Below are 17,200 nucleotides of genomic sequence, written 5' to 3'. Positions count from 1 at the left end.
CTAATGCTATTATAGTAGGACTTCTTCCTGAACATCCCCCCTTAAAACGTGTTTTAAATGTTTTTATACCTCTGAGGTCAGACTAAAAAGCCTGTAGGTGCTGTGGCCAGTTTCTTCATTTTCTGAACTGTTGGTATGATGTTCATTATTTGCCTGTGCTACGTTAATGCATCTTATCTTGCTATTGCTGTGGGCAGGGAGCACTGCACGTGTTTAGTTATCACAGGTCAGATGATGAGTGGGAACTCATTAAACCACAGTAATTAATTGCTGGCAACCATCTGGCCACCCCTGAGCGGTAGTGAACAACGTAAGCAGCAGAACTAATGGTGCCTCCTTGCCAGTATTTCTCTCTCCCATGTGGATCCTCTGATAGCTAATAAAAGCTGAGACTATCTCAAAGCAGACACAAAGACGGTCTCTCTCTCTCCCCCTCTCCTCTATCTGAGCACCCGCTTTCATGTAATCTTTAGGAGCTGGATATCTTTGACACCACTAACATTCAATCAAACATTGACGGAACTGGTTAATGCTTTACAAGTTATGAGGAAGCAACAGAAACAAAATGCTACGATGGCATCACCCTCATTTCCTCGTGCAGTTAGACGGGAAAAAAATAGGTCTTCTAAATCTATCCAGTAACCTTTGTTTGGAGGTAGATGGCAGGTTTTTTATATTGACAGCTGCTTTAAAACTTGGGACTGATAAGAGTTACTTTAAGGTTTTATTATATAAAGCCTCCCAACTCTGCACCATTTTAATGTGTTAAGTAAAACAAAGTTGTGCCTGACTCAAAGTTATTAAATGTAATTGAGATCACATTGGGACAAAATTTTATTTTCCTAAATGCCCATGTTGCAAAAGATATTAATCTTGTTTGCCCGCAAGATTGATGCTGGCTCTGCTGAAACAGGGTAGATGCTACAATTAGATATATTTAATTCCTCCTCAGCAGTGCTGTGTAATATGATTTCATCTCCTTCCCCTTCTTCTTTTCTTTCTATTCCAGTTATGATGGGCTGTGGTGTCTGCCCAGCTCTAGGCACAGCATGGGAACTCACACTCAATTTGAAGCACTCGGTGCCTCAGGAAGCATTAACACTACGCAACCTGGGGAATAGAAAGCTGAGGAGCAAGGGCTTCTTTGCAGCGTATGCATTACAGACCATTTCTTAACCATGGGAGGAAAAGAAAAAGACAGATTTCAGAGATTTTTGGAAACCAAACGGGGTCTCTGAGAAAAGGGTGCCACTGCAAGTCACTTACCTTTTCCTCAGGGATCGGTGGGGTGCAGAGACTAATAAGGACAATGACAATCGCAGTGAGGACACAGAGGATGAGGGCAAAGTAGAGGTAGTGCAAGTCCTTTAGCACAGCTGGTCTTCTGTCCTCCTCACCACAAGACGGTGTGCTATAAATAAACTCGATGATCATCCGAACGAGACCAACAGCTAGCCCAACCATGAGGCCCCAGAAAGCACCCTGAGAAAAGGCAAGCATAAAGAAAAAGGTCACTGCATGTTACCTTTGGTTAAAGTTTTCTCTTTTCTTTTCTTTTCTTTTCTTTACTTTACTTTTCTTTTCTTTTTTCTTCTCTTTCTTAGACCAAGACCTTTTATGCCTGATGGAAACCCACACTGACATGCATCAAAGGAGGATGTTTTCAGTTAAAAATCCTCATTTCTTTTTCTACCCTCGAACATGGAACAGATAGAGCACAGACAATGCAAGAGTCTCTTCCTAGCAATATGTCTCCAACTAGACTTTGACACATCATCCCTAAAGTGCAGAACAACTTTGCCTTTTGTGCATTCAAATGAGACTGCCAAGAAGTACCACTTGCAGTGACTTCTTGGAAGCAAACACACGTACACTAGAGACTGGGCTAAGATCCACTAATGCATGCCAGGGAAAGGCTGTCTAATTGTCACACTTTAGCTGGACTGGCTTTAAGTCTAAAGAGTCTCAAAGGCTAGGTAGTGAGGGGAGAGTTATTTATTTATTTTATCAAATTAAATATGTATATCAATTGGTTGTTGACACTCCACTTACAGGCTCATTAATCCTCTTGCAGAAGATTGCTAAGATGAAGAGAGCTGTGATCGGCGGGGCTAAATAGCTGGTTATGGACTGAATGTAGTCAAAGAGCTTGCCGCTGTTGGCTGATTGAATGATCGGGATCCAGAGAATACTGATGACTATAAGGATGAGGATAAAGACTCTGGAACATGAGGATAAAATTATATTAGCTCTGCAGGTGATGGAGTCCACCTGAAAATGAAGTTTTGCAGCAAAACACACTTGCAGTTGCTCTCAGAATTTCCTAAGAAAAAAATCCACAGATCACTCTCACGAAGAACCTTTGCTTGTGTACACAGGAAAAGAGAAAATTTTTCTCTTCTAGAAAGTCAATTCAACCAATTCCCAGAGCTAACTTCACAGATTTCAGAGTGAGCTGAGCTAGGACTTGCCGGTCAACACGCATGAGAGATCCACAAGGGCATGGTGGTTCCCACCCTGAGCTGGATCAGTGCAAGCCCTTCGACCTGGTGTGTCCTAGAGGGTGATACGTTCTTCAAAGGACTAGCTCTTGGATGTGACAGAGAAGGAGCTGGAACCTTGTGGAAGCAATCTTTCTGCCACCTTTCCAAGCAGGTAACATGCTCAGCCTCGTGCCTTTGCCAAATTCCATTTCATTTGCTGCTTATTAAAATTGCTTCTGGGGTCTCAGGTGCATACCATAATCCTTCATCTTTGCACTGTATGTTATAGAGGTTTCTCCATATTGCTTAAGAAGAGGTATTTTCCCTCTCCCTACTCTACAGTGGTGGAGATTGCCTGCAGCCTTCACCCACCCCACAACAAAGTTTAGAAACTTAATGCTCATGACTGGAGAGGAAAAGCACCACAAACAGGCAGAATGCAGCTTAAACTCTGCTATCAGGAGGAGAACTTTATATGCCCCTGATATAATGCACTACCAAAGCTTGCTCGCAAAGGGCACTATAACTTATCAGAGAGATAGAGAGCTGGGAGGCCCAGCTTTCTGCACTTTTCCCTGAAAAAAGGAGTAATTGCAATGTATCACTCCCATCTGATGCAAAAATAACATGTTCTTAAAGACCTCCAGTGACAGTGACTCCAGAGCAACTTTGGCTTTTCTAAAAGTTACATTTAAGGCAGTATTTATGTTAAGTTTAGAGAAGAGAGAGGCAATGATCTACCTAGCTCAGTGGTACACTCAGTGTTTCTCTTTGACAAGGTCTATTGGAGATTAAGCTGGAAAATGTAATGCTCTTTCCCAGGCTGCATTCCTGTTCTATATTTTAGGCACCAGATTTTTCTCAGTGAGTCTAGACTGAAGGATGTAAATGCTGCACTCAAAACAGATGATGAGAGCAACAAGACATAAAGAAATGTAAGGACCTGCCCACAATCATCAGCTCCTGCTCCGAAGCCTTTCTGCGGATCCGCTGCCAGATGTCTATAACGAAGAGAGTGCTGCTGCTGTTGAAAATGGAGGTGAGGGAACTCATCAAGGCTGCCATCATCACGGCAATCATCAAACCCCGGAGGCCTGGGGGAGGAAAAAAGGGAAGGAAAATCAGGACTAGACCTTTGGCCTCTCAGCACTGTTTTTTCATCCTGATGTCTGGTAACTGCAGTAAGATTTCCTCAGCCTTAGGATGGATAAGGGCAGTCTGATCCCCCCATGCAGAGCATGGCTCAAGCCCACCTCCACAAGTGTAAAGGTTTCTCACCATCAGGCATGAGTTCTATCACGAGTTTGGGGTAGGCAATGTTAGAACAACCCACTGCAGCTCCACAGACCCTTTTACAGATGTCTGGGTCCACGCAGCCCACTTCATCTGTAGGGAACAGAAAAATGACAAGAAGTCAGTGTAAACCCTGTTGAGCCACAGGTTGTTTAATTCAAGGGAACAAATGTTGATGCTTTGTGCGGTTTTGTATAAATTCCGAGGTGCAGCTGAAATACAGCTAGAATAAGCAGAGCTGACGAACATTTTACATCGTAAAATAAAGGTGAAACTTCGAGATGAGATTTTGCAATATTCAGGGCACAGATATAACTCTCCTGGATGTTGCATAATTGCAATCCTTAATGCTTTGTCATTTGTGGGAACTGGACTGTTTCCATGAACCTGTCAGCTGGGTTACCAAGGGTGTTGCAGGCTGAGTTACACTATTTGAGGAAATCTGGGAGAGAGGCACTTGAGACACTTACACTTTCCTCCAGGAGTGGTCCTCCTAACCAGGGTATTCTTGCCGGGAAGTGGTATGCTCTGGAGAAACCAGCAACGAGAGTTCCTTGGGAGACAACATGAGGGGAACTCTTGCTCTTTCACTAAGGAGAGCTGTTTTGCATAATCCACCAGGAATTGCATTAATCTGTGTGGCAGATGATTGCTAAAACTCTCACCAAATACCTAATGAAAGTAATCCATAGGACCTGAAGGACAACCTCAGTCCTTCGTGTATTTCCTCTCACCGATTTCCTCCAGATAGACAGATGCATGCAATGTCCACAGAATGGAGCTATATGCCCCCAATGGCAAAATATGCCCCATATGGATAGTCCCAGTTACTTCTGCCATCGTGGGAGCACTGGAAGTGGAGGAAGGGCATGGGAACATCAGTGTACAATAGGAGTATATACAAATGTGCCTGCAGGACAGCAGAGTTTCTGAGGTGTAAAAGTGCTGGAGGACCTGTGTGGGGTTATTGGCCATGGCAGGTATAAAGCCCTGTGGCAAGGAACATGGAAAGGCTTACCTGGATAAAGAGCTCTGCTGATCATTCCTGGCATGACAATGAAAAACATAGGGAAGATTTTCAGATATCCTCCCAGCACTGATCCACCTTTGGCATGGGAGAGGTTCTTGGCAGACAGAGACCTCTGGACTATCACCTGCAATCAGTGCAGAAAGGGAGCAGAGAGTAAAACGGAAGCACTATAGAGAGAGCAAGATCCATCCTTTCTCTGTCTGTTGCTCTCATGGATGACTTTCATCCAGCAGGATCCCAGGGTGTTTTGCATGCCAATAGCAACTTTCCTATCTCGGTTGACTGCAGCCTGCTGCCACTGCTCAGAGCTCAGTGCACAGGCTGTAGGAGAGGGCAGCGTGGAAATTTCCTTTACAGGAATCATTTCGCCCTTGACTGAAATGAAGCCACCTTGAGGACTGGAGACAGCAGCTGTACAGCAGCAAGAGACAAGGAATGAAGCAGACTGTGGGTGTTTTGGTAAAAGTTCAGTGGTAGGTTTTCATAATTATCCCATCTTAAAGCACAAAAGCACCGCGTCTTGAGGAACAAATACAGTTTTCCTTGTTTGTAGCTTGGAAAGGAATGAGAAATGTGAGACCTCCAGGAATACGAATGGCTTGTCTGGAGGTCTACGCAAGGTCACTGCAGAGCCAGCTCCAGATCCAGATTTTCATATCCTTGTTACGCTAACTGCATGAAGACCCCTGGTACTCACCAGCCCATAGTGGGATAAAGATGGAAGAAAATAACCTGCTTTCTCTACACTAAGAAATGCACAAAATTAGCAACTTGCTGAGAAGGTAGAAGGAGTGAGATATTCTGATCTAGACCAATAAAAAGGTAGTAACTCCTGCACAGTGAGACACAGTCATGTTTCAGCTCACAGAACCACAAACTGAGGACTGGACTGGAAATAATAGTGTGGTGGTTTGCCTGGAGAGGAAAAGACTTTCTTTACCTGGTCAGTGCACCAGCACCAAAGGGCCAGCACAGAGAGGCCAAATATAAGGCCAGGCCAAGGAATGTCTCCTGTGACTGGATCCCTGAACAAATGAAAGGCATCCGCACGTGGGAGGTGACAGGTCGTGTTCGGGACTATGATCTTCGGTATTGCTGTGCTGTATTTCTCCTGAAGTCCTTCATACCAGCCAACTTTTTCAAATCCTGAAAAGAAAATGCCAGTGATTTAAGGTCTGGTGCTCCCTGCAAAGTTATTTCCTTATCTGAGTCTCATGATTATTTTTCTTTTCTCCTATCATCCTCTTATCTCCTTTCTTTTCATTCCACCCTCGCTTTTGGCAGTCAAGGTTTCTACAGGAGTCAGTTGGATTTTGCCCAGAGCCTTGTGGTTTTAACAGCGCATCCTGGAAGAGGATCAATTAGGATCATGATCCTAATCCCCACAATGTCCTCAGCATCTAGTCTTTGCTCATACACCCTCCAAGAGCTGAAGCAGGAAGGTATGACATGAAACAAGATGTATCTATGTTTCTGTTTGCCAAGAAGGCTTAAAGCAAAGACTAATGATGGTCAGTTCCGTATTGCTTTTTAATTTTTTTATAATGCTCAGTTACGCCCAGATGAATGCACAGTAACTCCCAAAGTCAACAGGGAAAGTCAGCAGAATTACTCTGAATTTACATGAGCATAGCGAGAGCTCAATTCGGCTCTGGGAATGCAGTGTTGCAAGCTCTTTGGCAACGCCAGGTAAACCCAAATCAGAGAGGTGGTTATCCAGACCCTCACTTCCATACAGTTAGTGCAAAGGATGAAGCAAGCCTGACGACTTGGCGAATGAGAGTTGTGCTGGCACCACTTCTGTGAGTGGTTAAAACTCATCTCTGCACCATACATGAAAGGGTGAGGTACCCTGCTAAGGTCTAATGACCTTGGGACCATTAACTAGTGTATGACGCCACTGCAGGTTCCCCTTACCTATGAACATGAGGACCAAAGCTCCCACCACCATGATCAGGGTTTGCAGCGCATCTGTGTATATCACAGCCGTTAAACCACCTGTCAAGAGAACCAGAGACAACAGGCAGAGTGCGTCACCATGTACAGTGAAACAGGTACCTCACCTGGAAAAAGGTTTTCCTTGGCCCCAGCCCTGTGATTTCAGGACAGACCCGTTGGGAGAAGCTGGCACTGAGCTGGTCCCCAGGAGCCTATAGCTGTCACAAGCCCTTCTGTAAGGAATGGCCTGAAGGGCTTGCCTACGTTCATGAGAGGACTTGAAGGCAGTTCAGCATCTTAATATCTAAAGATGCTAGTGTTGCAAAAAGAGAGAAAAAGAGCAAATATGGGCAGTGGTAACTATCTGCACAGAGGGAGCTGGGAGCGTTCTGTAGTGTTAGAAAATTCTCTAGAAAACAGTGATGTTCCCCCGCTACCAGTTTCCCTTGGGCCAGGAGGGAGGAGGGGAATAGCCAGAGGCCTCCAACAGCTGGGAGAGACAGGGCAGGTACTGCCAGCAACCGGGGGAATCTCTCCCTCAGACCAGGGCTTGAATGCTTTCCCCTATGTAGAAAAAGGGAAACTTATATCCAGTTTATAGTGTTTCTTTTAAAATCAGCTATTTACCAGCTATGGTGTAGACAGCAGTCACTGCTAGCAGGACCACAGTGGACAAGTAGAGGTTCCAGCCCAAAGAGATTTGGATGAACAATGCTCCGGAAAAAATGTCCGTCTGGAATAAAAAAACCCAAGGGCAGTCTGGCATTAGTAGTGCTTCGTGCAAGTGAAATCTAATAAAGCAGCCTGCAGCCCTCTGCAGCTGAAAGCATTGACGAGGGAGGACACCACGAAGGTGAAGTGGAAGAGGAGGAGAGAGCATGGGGCTGTTGGCTGTGAACCTGCTTGTTGTCGGTGTAAGGAAAAACTCCTCCAGGTAAGAGCTCTCAGCATCTGGGAGCTGGGGCAGCAGGAGGATGAAAATCAAGGTCCCTCACCAAGGGACTACAAAGCAACCAGAAGACTACCTTACAGGTGGCCTTCATGCATGTAATCCTCACTGCCACAGACAGTGGAAACTGCCACTCCTTTCGTGGACTGTGAAGACACCCGTGGGGAGCAGGAGCCCATGTACCCACAGGCAGACATAGGAGCGAAAGAGGGGCAAATAGCAGGGACCAGGTTCTTCCCAAGACTACATCTTGGAGGCCTCGTGGCCAGGAGACACTCTTGCTTGAAAGACCCCTAAAGAATCACTGATGGTTTGTGCCATGATTTATTTATCTATCTGAAAAGGTCAACAGCTTGATTTTCTATTCATGCAGTTCAGCATACCAGAATGACTCCAGAAAAACAGGTTATACCTGCTGAGGACCTCACTAGAAATACAGAAACCCCCATCGGCTTTGTTTTGTTTGGATCTACTGGCAGAGAGAGTGAAACCAGAAACTGGGCGAAACCTGGAATTATGCAGATAACATCATTCAAATGCAGAAGGTGATATGGGAGATGTGTATGTTGGGAAATCAGTTTGAAGGACACCTGCGAATCTGGTATGGGGTGAGATACAGGTAAAGACATTTGCCAAGGGAGACAGAAGGGATGGGGCTAGATTTCTATTTGCTGAAATAAGCACCTTAAAAGCAAGCACCCAGTGCAACTCCTGACCTCTGCAGCCCCGAGACAGGACAAACACTGTCAGTACACCACAGCAACCACTGTGTCTTCTGGTTTTTGACTTCCCAGCAAGAAATACAAACACCTCTGTAGCCATGCAGGATCAGTCCTTTGACAACACTGTTTTTTGAGATCTGTTTGTCTTTGCGAGCAGGGAAGACTCTGCAATGCCCTATTTGCTAACCTATGTTTGGGCAAAAAGCACAGGTAGAAAAATCCTTCTTGTAACCAACTGCCTGCTGTCCAGCCAGCCGCAAAATGAGCTCTCTACAAACAATAGCACCGCTTAATAGAAAGCACCTGTCATGCCCATAAACTCCACCAGCCACATCCGTCAGCCACGCGTGAATTAGCTGCACAGAGGAGAAACCGCTGAGATGAAACAGCAATAACTGAGGCCAGGGTCCCGCACGGAAAGGCATTGGCAAATACTGCTCTGCTGAAGGTCATTCTGAAAGACTGGTCTGTTTTCACCACATACATTGACTGTGTAGCTGTGCACATTGCGGTGCTGTTGCAGGAGAGATCTTCCATTTACCCTTCAAGGGTAAAAAAGCTTCAAATGCCTCTTTGCAAGACCTCATCCTGGCCAATGCTTCAACCCCACAGAGCAAATCTCCTGGAGGCAGTGGTGACAGCAATGGGTGACATGGCCAAGAGCTGGCCATTAGAGGAGGAAATCTATCCCGTACTCGCAGCCTGGAACTCCTCTTGATGCACCTCCCAGGACCTGAGACATAATAAGCCTGGGAGAAGGACCCTGAAGCCAGCTGCAAAAGGCACATGGGTGCCTCATCTCCAGTCAATGTCTTCCAAGGCACTTTGACATCTAAATACTTCAGTAGGGTCTAGTGAAAACTGACTTGTACTGGCCATGGGACAATCAGCTGGAGACAAAGGACTGACGTTTTCAGTCCCTGTAATGGACTCTGAAATACAGTTCTCTCCCTCCAAGGGCACAGGTAAATCTCTGAGCGTAAGTACTACCTCTTTATTAATGGTATTTAAATGAAGGGAAATACCCAGTAGCTTACATTACTTTTTGGCTACCAACAGGGTACAATGCTACAAGCAATCCAGGAAAGATGCTGAGTTTTGTCTTAAGCCAGAACCTACCTCCCTTTCTCCATACCCTTTTAATACAACACAAGTGACAAAAAGCGAGAGGAATAACCATAACATACCTAATGCTGAAAACTCAGCTACAAGAACAACAGCAGATTTATGATAATTTAAGAGAATTTCACATCTACAAGATGCAGCCAGCCAGATCCTCAGACGGGGTAATGCTGCAGTTCCCCTGTCTCTATTGCCTAAGGTTTGATCTGATAGAAAAGGAAAAGCAGGCAGACAGCTTTTGGTACTTACACTGTTTAGTAATTAGCTGCCATATCCCTGCAAAGTTCTCACTGTGCATTGCTGTTTAATGAGGGCTCTCTCTCTTAGGATAGGTCTCCATGATCAATACAGAGGCAGGTATTTACTTGAGCAAAACAGCACAGTAACACACTGCTACTGTTTCTGGTAGCTGAGCTGGTCCTTTCAAGGATATCCGAGTTCCCTCTGAGCAGCCCTGCATTGTACCAGGATGACCTACCCCTGCCCCAGACACAAGGGTTGTGTTCAATTGGATACATACGGATATCTTGGTGAATATATAGAGAATGAGGGACAGTACAGACATGTAGATTTGTATCCTTTGCCCTCCAAATCTCTTCTGCAGGTATTCAGGCATGGTGACCACTCCTGCTGCGATGTAAACAGGCACAAAAATCCAGCCGAGAGCCAGAAGTGCCCAGGTAGCCTGTTAAGGAGACAGAGAAAATAAAGGCGTATGATATCACACACGGGAACGTCCTTCTCCTCTGCTCTTTCAAGTGGACATCCTAAGAAAGCAGGAGGGTACAGTGCCATGCAATGTATTTGGGAAGCAGTCTGACTTTTTCTCCCTGCTCAGAAGACGAGATGACAAATGGAGGAATTATTACAATATAATTAGAAACTTTTGAAGTTCTCCTCCTAAGCCCTGTGTCTCTCTGTCATGAGTGGCACATCCTGTTCCATCTCCTGGTCTTTTGGGCAAGATGGTGTATTCTGTTCCTCTGGATCTCTGAAAGACGGTGTTGTATTTGGTGGCCTTTGAAACCACTGATGCTGTGGCAGTGAAGAGTTAAGTGATTCAGAGAAGGATGGGAGCATCTGTTTGTTGCTTGATTAGCAAGTGATGAGGCTGAGGCAGCAGACTGTCCCTGCGGAGCATAAAAATAAGCAACAGCAAGACTCTGCCGTGATGTTCTCCTTGCAGGCTGACGCAGATGTGCTTCTGTCACTGGTGGATAAAGGGGCAGTTCAGTTGCTTTGCCATAGGTGAAGGGTCTTTTGGAAAGTGCAAAAGCATCTCCCATCATGTATTTCTTCTCTGAAACCCAGCAAAAGCCCAAACAGGAGATCTTGAACATAAATAAAAGCCATTGGATTATCAAACCTCACCTCCTAGCTGTCTCAGGCCATTACCTTTCATCCAAGTACCTTACATTAGTCTAGATGTTACTTTGATCAATTATTTAAGTTATCAGAAATGAAACTGATCCTTGTGAGCAGAGGTTGAGTGATCGAGGAGAAGAGCCATGGCTCCCGCAGTGGCAGAGACTGGCTTAGGTAAGAGATGCTCATATGATCTCTGCAGCTGAGTGATGTCCCATGACAAAGGGAGAGAATAATGGCATATCTAAGGTCCCTTTCCAATCTGAAAGAAATGAATCTAAACTCATGAAGTAGATTTGCCCTGACATACAATCTTGTCTTCGTAGGCCTCTAAAATGACTTGAATAGATTTACTTAAAGTACAGCAGTATTGGTACGTCCTACATGTACCAGGCTGAACACAGGCTCTGGTTTCTTCACAAAGGACTTAAAGGTGATCTTAATGGTTTAGGAGAAAAACAGTGCAGTGAATAGATATCCCAGGAAAGAGCTTTTTGGTGGGTGCCTGTGCTTGGCAAGTATTGGCACTATTAGCAGTCTCTGCCGATATAGACAAGAGATTTAGAGTTAGGTGAGTGATGTTTCTTGTGAGGCTGGCACTAATCTCACTCCTCATCAGTGCAGCTGAGAAATTTCATTAGCATCACACACAAAGGGCCTGGTTTTCATGCTCTGTGTGGTGTCAGTGGCAATTTTCCAGGCCATTTCAACAGGGCAGAATGAGACCTGCCTTCACACCCAGATGTTCACCCCAGAGACGTCACATTTTGGCAGCTGACAGGTGAACGCGGTGTTGCCGATTCTCATGGCTTTACACTGAATTTAAGAGCACATGCTGCTTTTTTTCAAACTCCCTGTACCCAGAATCCTGTGATCATCCAAGTACCTTTTCAGCATTCACTATCTTCTATTTTAATCTTGATGAGTGAGGACTAAAGCTTAAAAATATGGTCATGTGCTTCTGAGAAGGTCAAAGAGCTAATAATTTTAGTGGATTCCACTTAAACTAAAATAAAGATCTCATGTTTTCAAGGCTGTCTCAATGTCTGGAGGCTTCTCTTCTGAGGCTTGAGAACTGGTAGTTGCCAATACTGTTAGCATCTGATTCTGCAGACAAACCCCCAGTCCCTTTGTAAACCATGACATCTTAGTTGACAACATGACTGACTCTTACATTCCACTCAAAGCCCCCAACAGCAAGGCCCCCAGCTGCTCCTGTGCCTGCCAGGCCGATGAATAAGCCACTGCCCACGTTGCTTGACATCAGGGATGCTCCAATCTGAAACACATGGCACAGGCACAAAACCCAGAAAGTCACCTTGAGGAACTTCTGTATCAGCCCAAGCATTTCCCCCCCAGCACACTTTTTCCCCGGGGCCTTGTCTCCTTCTAGGTAGGTAGCTGGGTGCTAATGGAGAGTTCAGTTTTCCTTTTAAAGAAAACTGTGGGTTTATATCTTAAAGAGGGTGTGCCCACTCCCTTCCACCGCCCCCACCCCAATGCAAAGCTTAATCTCAGAATCAGGGTTCACTTTGTCAATGGTTCTCCTGAGATACACGCCTGTTATAGGGACTACAGCAGGGTGAGGGAAGTCTGGTGGCCACAGATACCTCAGTGTCCATGAAACATGATGGATTTCTTCATTCCCTTGTTGCTCATACAGCAACATGCCTTCTCCAACCTTGCTGACCCTTGCTCTACCTCTCCAAGTCTTGCTGACAGTGCAACCTCTTTTAAGTCTTGCACTGAACATGCATGTGGCGGTTTACACAGTCAGGGTGACAGGAGTGCTCTCTTGGAGCTCCTCCTAAGGGAGGAGATTCTTGAAACATAGTGGGGACAATGTTAGAAACATGCAGGCCTTTTGTGTTTAATGTCCACATATAGGTTCAAAGATATTCAGCTCTGCGGTAGGCTAGAAAATGCCTCAGGTTAACTTTAACTGTAGGCTGTAGGCGTGCTAGCCTGTCCCTACCATGGCTCATTGACACCCTAATTGGAAGAATGCAAGCTCCAAGGTGCTTTAAACAGGGCAAAGACTATCTGACTTCTATTTGGCATAAAACCTCACCTCCTTTCTGTATGCCAACGCCAAATCTCTGTCAGGGTCAAATGAGAAGTTACCCAAAGGACAAGTCTAGCCCTTTTGTCTCCAGAGAAAGTTTGCTTTTAGCCACATCGCCTACAAGGAGCTTTACTCTCCTTAATACTGCTAAATGTGAAATAAAGAATGATGGAATTTGATCTGCTTCTCACTTTTGAGCAAGGTAAAACATTAATACGGCATCAACACCCACACTGATTCCTGCCAACAGCTCTGCCTTCTTGTCTGTCTAAGAAAACTGCTGATTAGAGAGCTGGCTGCTGCAACATGAATTTGCAACTGAGGTGGGGACCGGTGCTCTCAGAAGATGTAAACAGTTTCCCTGATATCTATATCAGACACAGAAATACAGGAGATATATTGCACAGGAGCAGCAATGTAATATCAGGGTTTAGTTGAGGCTGCCTAACACACAGCAGAAATCTGTCACCCCTGTAAAAAAAAAGTAAAATACATGTAAGCCAGTCATGTACTCCAGGTGAAGGCCACGAGGAGCTGAGCCTGCAGGAGTGCTGCAGAGGTGGAATCAGCTTTCTGACAAACAAAATTGAAAAGTGAACAGCATTAGAGGTTGCTTTGAACCTAGAACGGTAAGTCAGGAGAGCCAAGAGCCGACCTGTACCCAACAGACTCTGTGGCCACCTGTGGTTGGAGCCAAAAGCAATGAGAATGGTTTTGGGTTTGGTTTTTTTTGGGGAAAAAAAAAAAAAAAAGAAAAAAAGCACAATGTTGGGGAAAACGCATTCCATTGTAGTATCTTTTCATTTTTCCCCTCCTAATTAGAGAAAACCATCAAGCTAAGCTTTTCCATTAAATGTCACTTGGCCAAGACAGAAGTATAAAGAACATTTAAGAAATAACAGATTTTAGAAAGGTGTATGTGTCTCTGATGGAAAAGGTTGAAAATCTAGCCTAGTGAATTTATGGGCAACGTACATCCAAAGGAAAAAAAAAAGAAAAAAATACAGTGTTTTGCTTGAGAAGTGCATTCCGTTACCCACGACTCACTGGAGAGATATATGGCGCTAGAGTCTGGCATTGGCTGAGAAGGATCTTTATTCCTGTGGCGTTTTTATTCCTTTCAAACTTTAAATTATCTTTATATGTACCTTTCACTCCCAAGAAAAGGCACATTCAATAGATTTTTTTTTTCTTCATAGTGAAGATTTATACTTCGGTGGTTTGAAGTTTATATCCTTTACATCGTTAGTCAATAATCTCAACTTTACTCTAAATAGCAAGGGCTCAGAAAGTCCTGGGCTTTGGGATTATTTTTTCTTCAGTCTCTAAATGCTTTTTTACTGGATAGAACATTCCTAGATTACCTAATGCTCTCTTGGCTTGGGGACAATGGTATCTTTGGTGAGTTGGGGCCAAAGAGTTTCAAACCCAGCTAGGCAGTCAGCATTCCCTCACTTCCATCAATGTGAACATTTTTATTGCTGACTTTAGCAGAGAAATTGAGAGTTGAAAAAACCTGAAGATGCCGAACTATCCTTTTGGCCCAGTAGTTCCACGCTGTAGCCCATTAGCAAAGCTGCATGGGATGATTCCTGGCGGATCCTCTTCATCTCAAGGCTACAGTCAAAACACGTATGGACTGGGTCCCCTCACTAGACCTGCCCTCCTTACATCTGGAATTGCTTTTGAACCACGAGAAACAGGTATGCATTTCACTCACAGGCCACCAAGTCATGGATCGTCCAGCTAGGAAATAGCCTCCAATGGTCCCACGGCTTGCTCGTATCGATGACTGGAAGCACAGGAAAAAAAAAGTGGTTTCCTCCAATTCACCCACCCTCAAGTCAGACTCAATGCCCATCCCGGTAGCCTTGAAACACCCCGTCCTACTCCCATGGGTGTCACTGCAGTGAACTGGCTCACCCTACTCAGAGCAGCACAGACAGGTAGTGCATGGCTCTGATGCAGGCTGAAGCAGGACCCTTGTGAAAGGCATCTAATTTTGAGAAATCTAGGGGTTTGGCTGCTCTCAGCCATGTGAAGATATGTGTTTGCAGCTCCAAGAAAGGCTGCCCATCTTCTGACAACAGTATGCATTAAGAGGAAGCATTTCCCTCCTCACTGTCCAGCACCCCTAGCAAATGCCTTGAGAGCCAAATAAGGGAGAACATGGCACAGGGTGAGAATCAGAGGACAACCTTGTATCCCATGGGATGCCATCAAGGACTGCATTTGGGCATGGCATGCAGGTGCATTCCAGAATGGCTAGCAATGCCCTGCTGCAGGTCCTGCTGCCTTGCTTCTTCCCACTGCTGTGGATTCAGGGTTTCCAGCAGCCCCACACTTGTATGGCCACATTACGCAGCCCCATCTAGGAACTTCATGAGAACTGCAGCAATTTCAAGAGCAATAGGATGTCCAACGGCCAGCAAGCCCCTCTGATGTGACTGAGGCTGACTGTGCTTGCTGTTTGCAGCAACCAGGAACCTGCAGCTGGCCACCATAATAAAACAGTTTGCTGCAAAATGCCTATGCACATGGCAGCACCCAGACTGGTGAGCAGCACTGCCACCAAGCCAGGAGAAGCCTGAATGCCTGGTCTAAGCATCAGCTTCAAAAATTATTTTGTGTATCTGTTAAGTATGCCAGGCTTCACCCATTGCTTCTGCCTCTCTTTGTGCAGGTTTTTGGTAGTCCAGCTTTGGAAAGAAGCTGCTTGTACCTATTTAATGACTTCTCCTTGAATGTACCCATTTGGAATGAGAAAAAACACTTCAGCCAACCAGAAAATTGTAGATATCTATGAAAAAAGGCCTTCACAAAGCAACATGAACAAATAATTAGTAACAATCTTTCCAAAGCTTTTTAAAGTCCCATTTCAGTTTTCTCCCCCTCAACCCCAGCTTTTCTCTTGCCCTTGGCCCCTGCCTGCCCACACCCCCGTGTGAGACTACTTTGCAGCATGGGAGGTAGACATCATCCCCAGAAAAACCTCCAGGGAATGACCCCTTGGTTGTCCCCATGTGGGGGTAGGGGTGAGGACTCACAGGAAGATCACTGTCACCCCACAAACCTCTCAATAGGCCATGGGATAACGGTGTGTGCAGAGGATGCCCTTTGCAGGCAAACACCTTTGTACCCAGGGAGGGTCCAGGGAGAATCAAAAGCTCTCCGCCTCAGGCAGACCTAAACCCAGTCACCTTGGGGACTCACCCATATCCCGACGACAAGGACAAAGGCGAAGTAAAAAACGACAACGATGATGTCTGCCACCCCAAAGGCCACTGTCGTGTCCCCCGGCAGCGCGGGCGGCTCCGTGGCGGCTGGGGTCGGCTGGCTCATGGCTGCGAGCGAACTGCTGATTTTCTCTCTCACACTGGACTTTGGTGCACATTGGCCTTCATCGCTTCCCTTGTAATAATTAACAGGGTGGAGAAATTGTGAGTGGGGAGCGGGAGCCAGGCAAGACTGTGGCTAAGGTTTCCCAGCAAGCCCCAGCAGGAGCTTTGGCTCCGTGGTTCATCAGTGAGGACATCCCCATAGCTCTGTGGTGTGAGCATCCCTGCCAGATGCTCCTGCATCCTTTTACCAGCAGTCCCCTCTCCTGCCCATTTACCCATTGTTGACAGTACTGGGATGGCAAATGGATAAGTGTCACCTGTCTTCTCCCCCACCCCTCTTTCACATCACTTTCTCTGCAGCATCCTAGAGAGGAAAGTTCTTCCTAAGAGGAGCTGCCATAGAGGCGAGTTGGTCTTTCTTCCTGGTGCTGGTGGTGAGGATCCTGATCTGTGCAGGATGGGTGCACTCACTCCCCAGGGGCAGGACCAGCCGCAGGCAAGGGCACCGGTGCCCCTTTCCTCAGTTGGTCCAGCCGTGTGCTGCCTCCTTCCCCACCCTGTGCTGCAGCTCAGGGATACTCCGTGCTGCAGAGAGACCCACAGCCCCGGCGGATGGTCAGTAGACAGGGAGCACACGTTACGCTGTACATTCACTTTACAGATAGCAACAGGGGGAAGTGCAGGGAGGAGACAGCTGAGTTTTCTTGGCAAGCTCTCCAGCGTGCACGTGACCAGCAGTGAAGGAGTTAAGCTGCTTGTGTGACAAGCAGAGCCAATGCTAGGTCACCTACATGAGTCAGGAAAGCTGCAGTGGCAGCAGGAGCAGCAGCTCTCTTGAGGCATGAACAAGTAGGAGGGGGCTGTCCCCTACCACAGCAGCAAACTGCAAACC

The 17,200-nt window shown here is 46.0% G+C and overlaps 1 protein-coding gene across 1 annotated transcript in view; it reads right to left on the bottom strand.

Moving 5' to 3' along the window:
* Positions 1 to 16,234, bottom strand: part of SLC5A9 (solute carrier family 5 (sodium/sugar cotransporter), member 9) — a 23,567-nt gene extending 7,333 nt beyond the window's left edge. Inside the window, exons 1-12 of the mRNA XM_009573790.1 lie at positions 16,181 to 16,234; positions 14,688 to 14,759; positions 12,077 to 12,181; positions 10,058 to 10,222; positions 7,372 to 7,477; positions 6,724 to 6,804; positions 5,747 to 5,952; positions 4,795 to 4,930; positions 3,762 to 3,869; positions 3,427 to 3,577; positions 2,053 to 2,221; positions 1,267 to 1,482 (exon numbers count right to left, since the gene is read on the bottom strand). Of these exons, the coding sequence (XP_009572085.1) occupies positions 1,267 to 1,482; positions 2,053 to 2,221; positions 3,427 to 3,577; positions 3,762 to 3,869; positions 4,795 to 4,930; positions 5,747 to 5,952; positions 6,724 to 6,804; positions 7,372 to 7,477; positions 10,058 to 10,222; positions 12,077 to 12,181; positions 14,688 to 14,702 (1,458 nt within the window). The 5' untranslated portion in view covers positions 14,703 to 14,759; positions 16,181 to 16,234. The remainder of the gene's footprint in view (positions 1 to 1,266; positions 1,483 to 2,052; positions 2,222 to 3,426; positions 3,578 to 3,761; positions 3,870 to 4,794; positions 4,931 to 5,746; positions 5,953 to 6,723; positions 6,805 to 7,371; positions 7,478 to 10,057; positions 10,223 to 12,076; positions 12,182 to 14,687; positions 14,760 to 16,180) is intronic.
* Between the last annotated feature and the right edge of the window lie 966 nt (positions 16,235 to 17,200).

This window comes from Fulmarus glacialis, unplaced genomic scaffold (genome assembly GCF_000690835.1).
Source record: "Fulmarus glacialis isolate BGI_N327 unplaced genomic scaffold, ASM69083v1 scaffold5053, whole genome shotgun sequence".
NCBI classification, from domain to species: Eukaryota; Metazoa; Chordata; class Aves; order Procellariiformes; family Procellariidae; genus Fulmarus; species Fulmarus glacialis.
The sequence above is the reverse complement of the archived record's forward strand: the minus strand, read 5'-3'. Positions and strand labels throughout refer to the sequence as shown.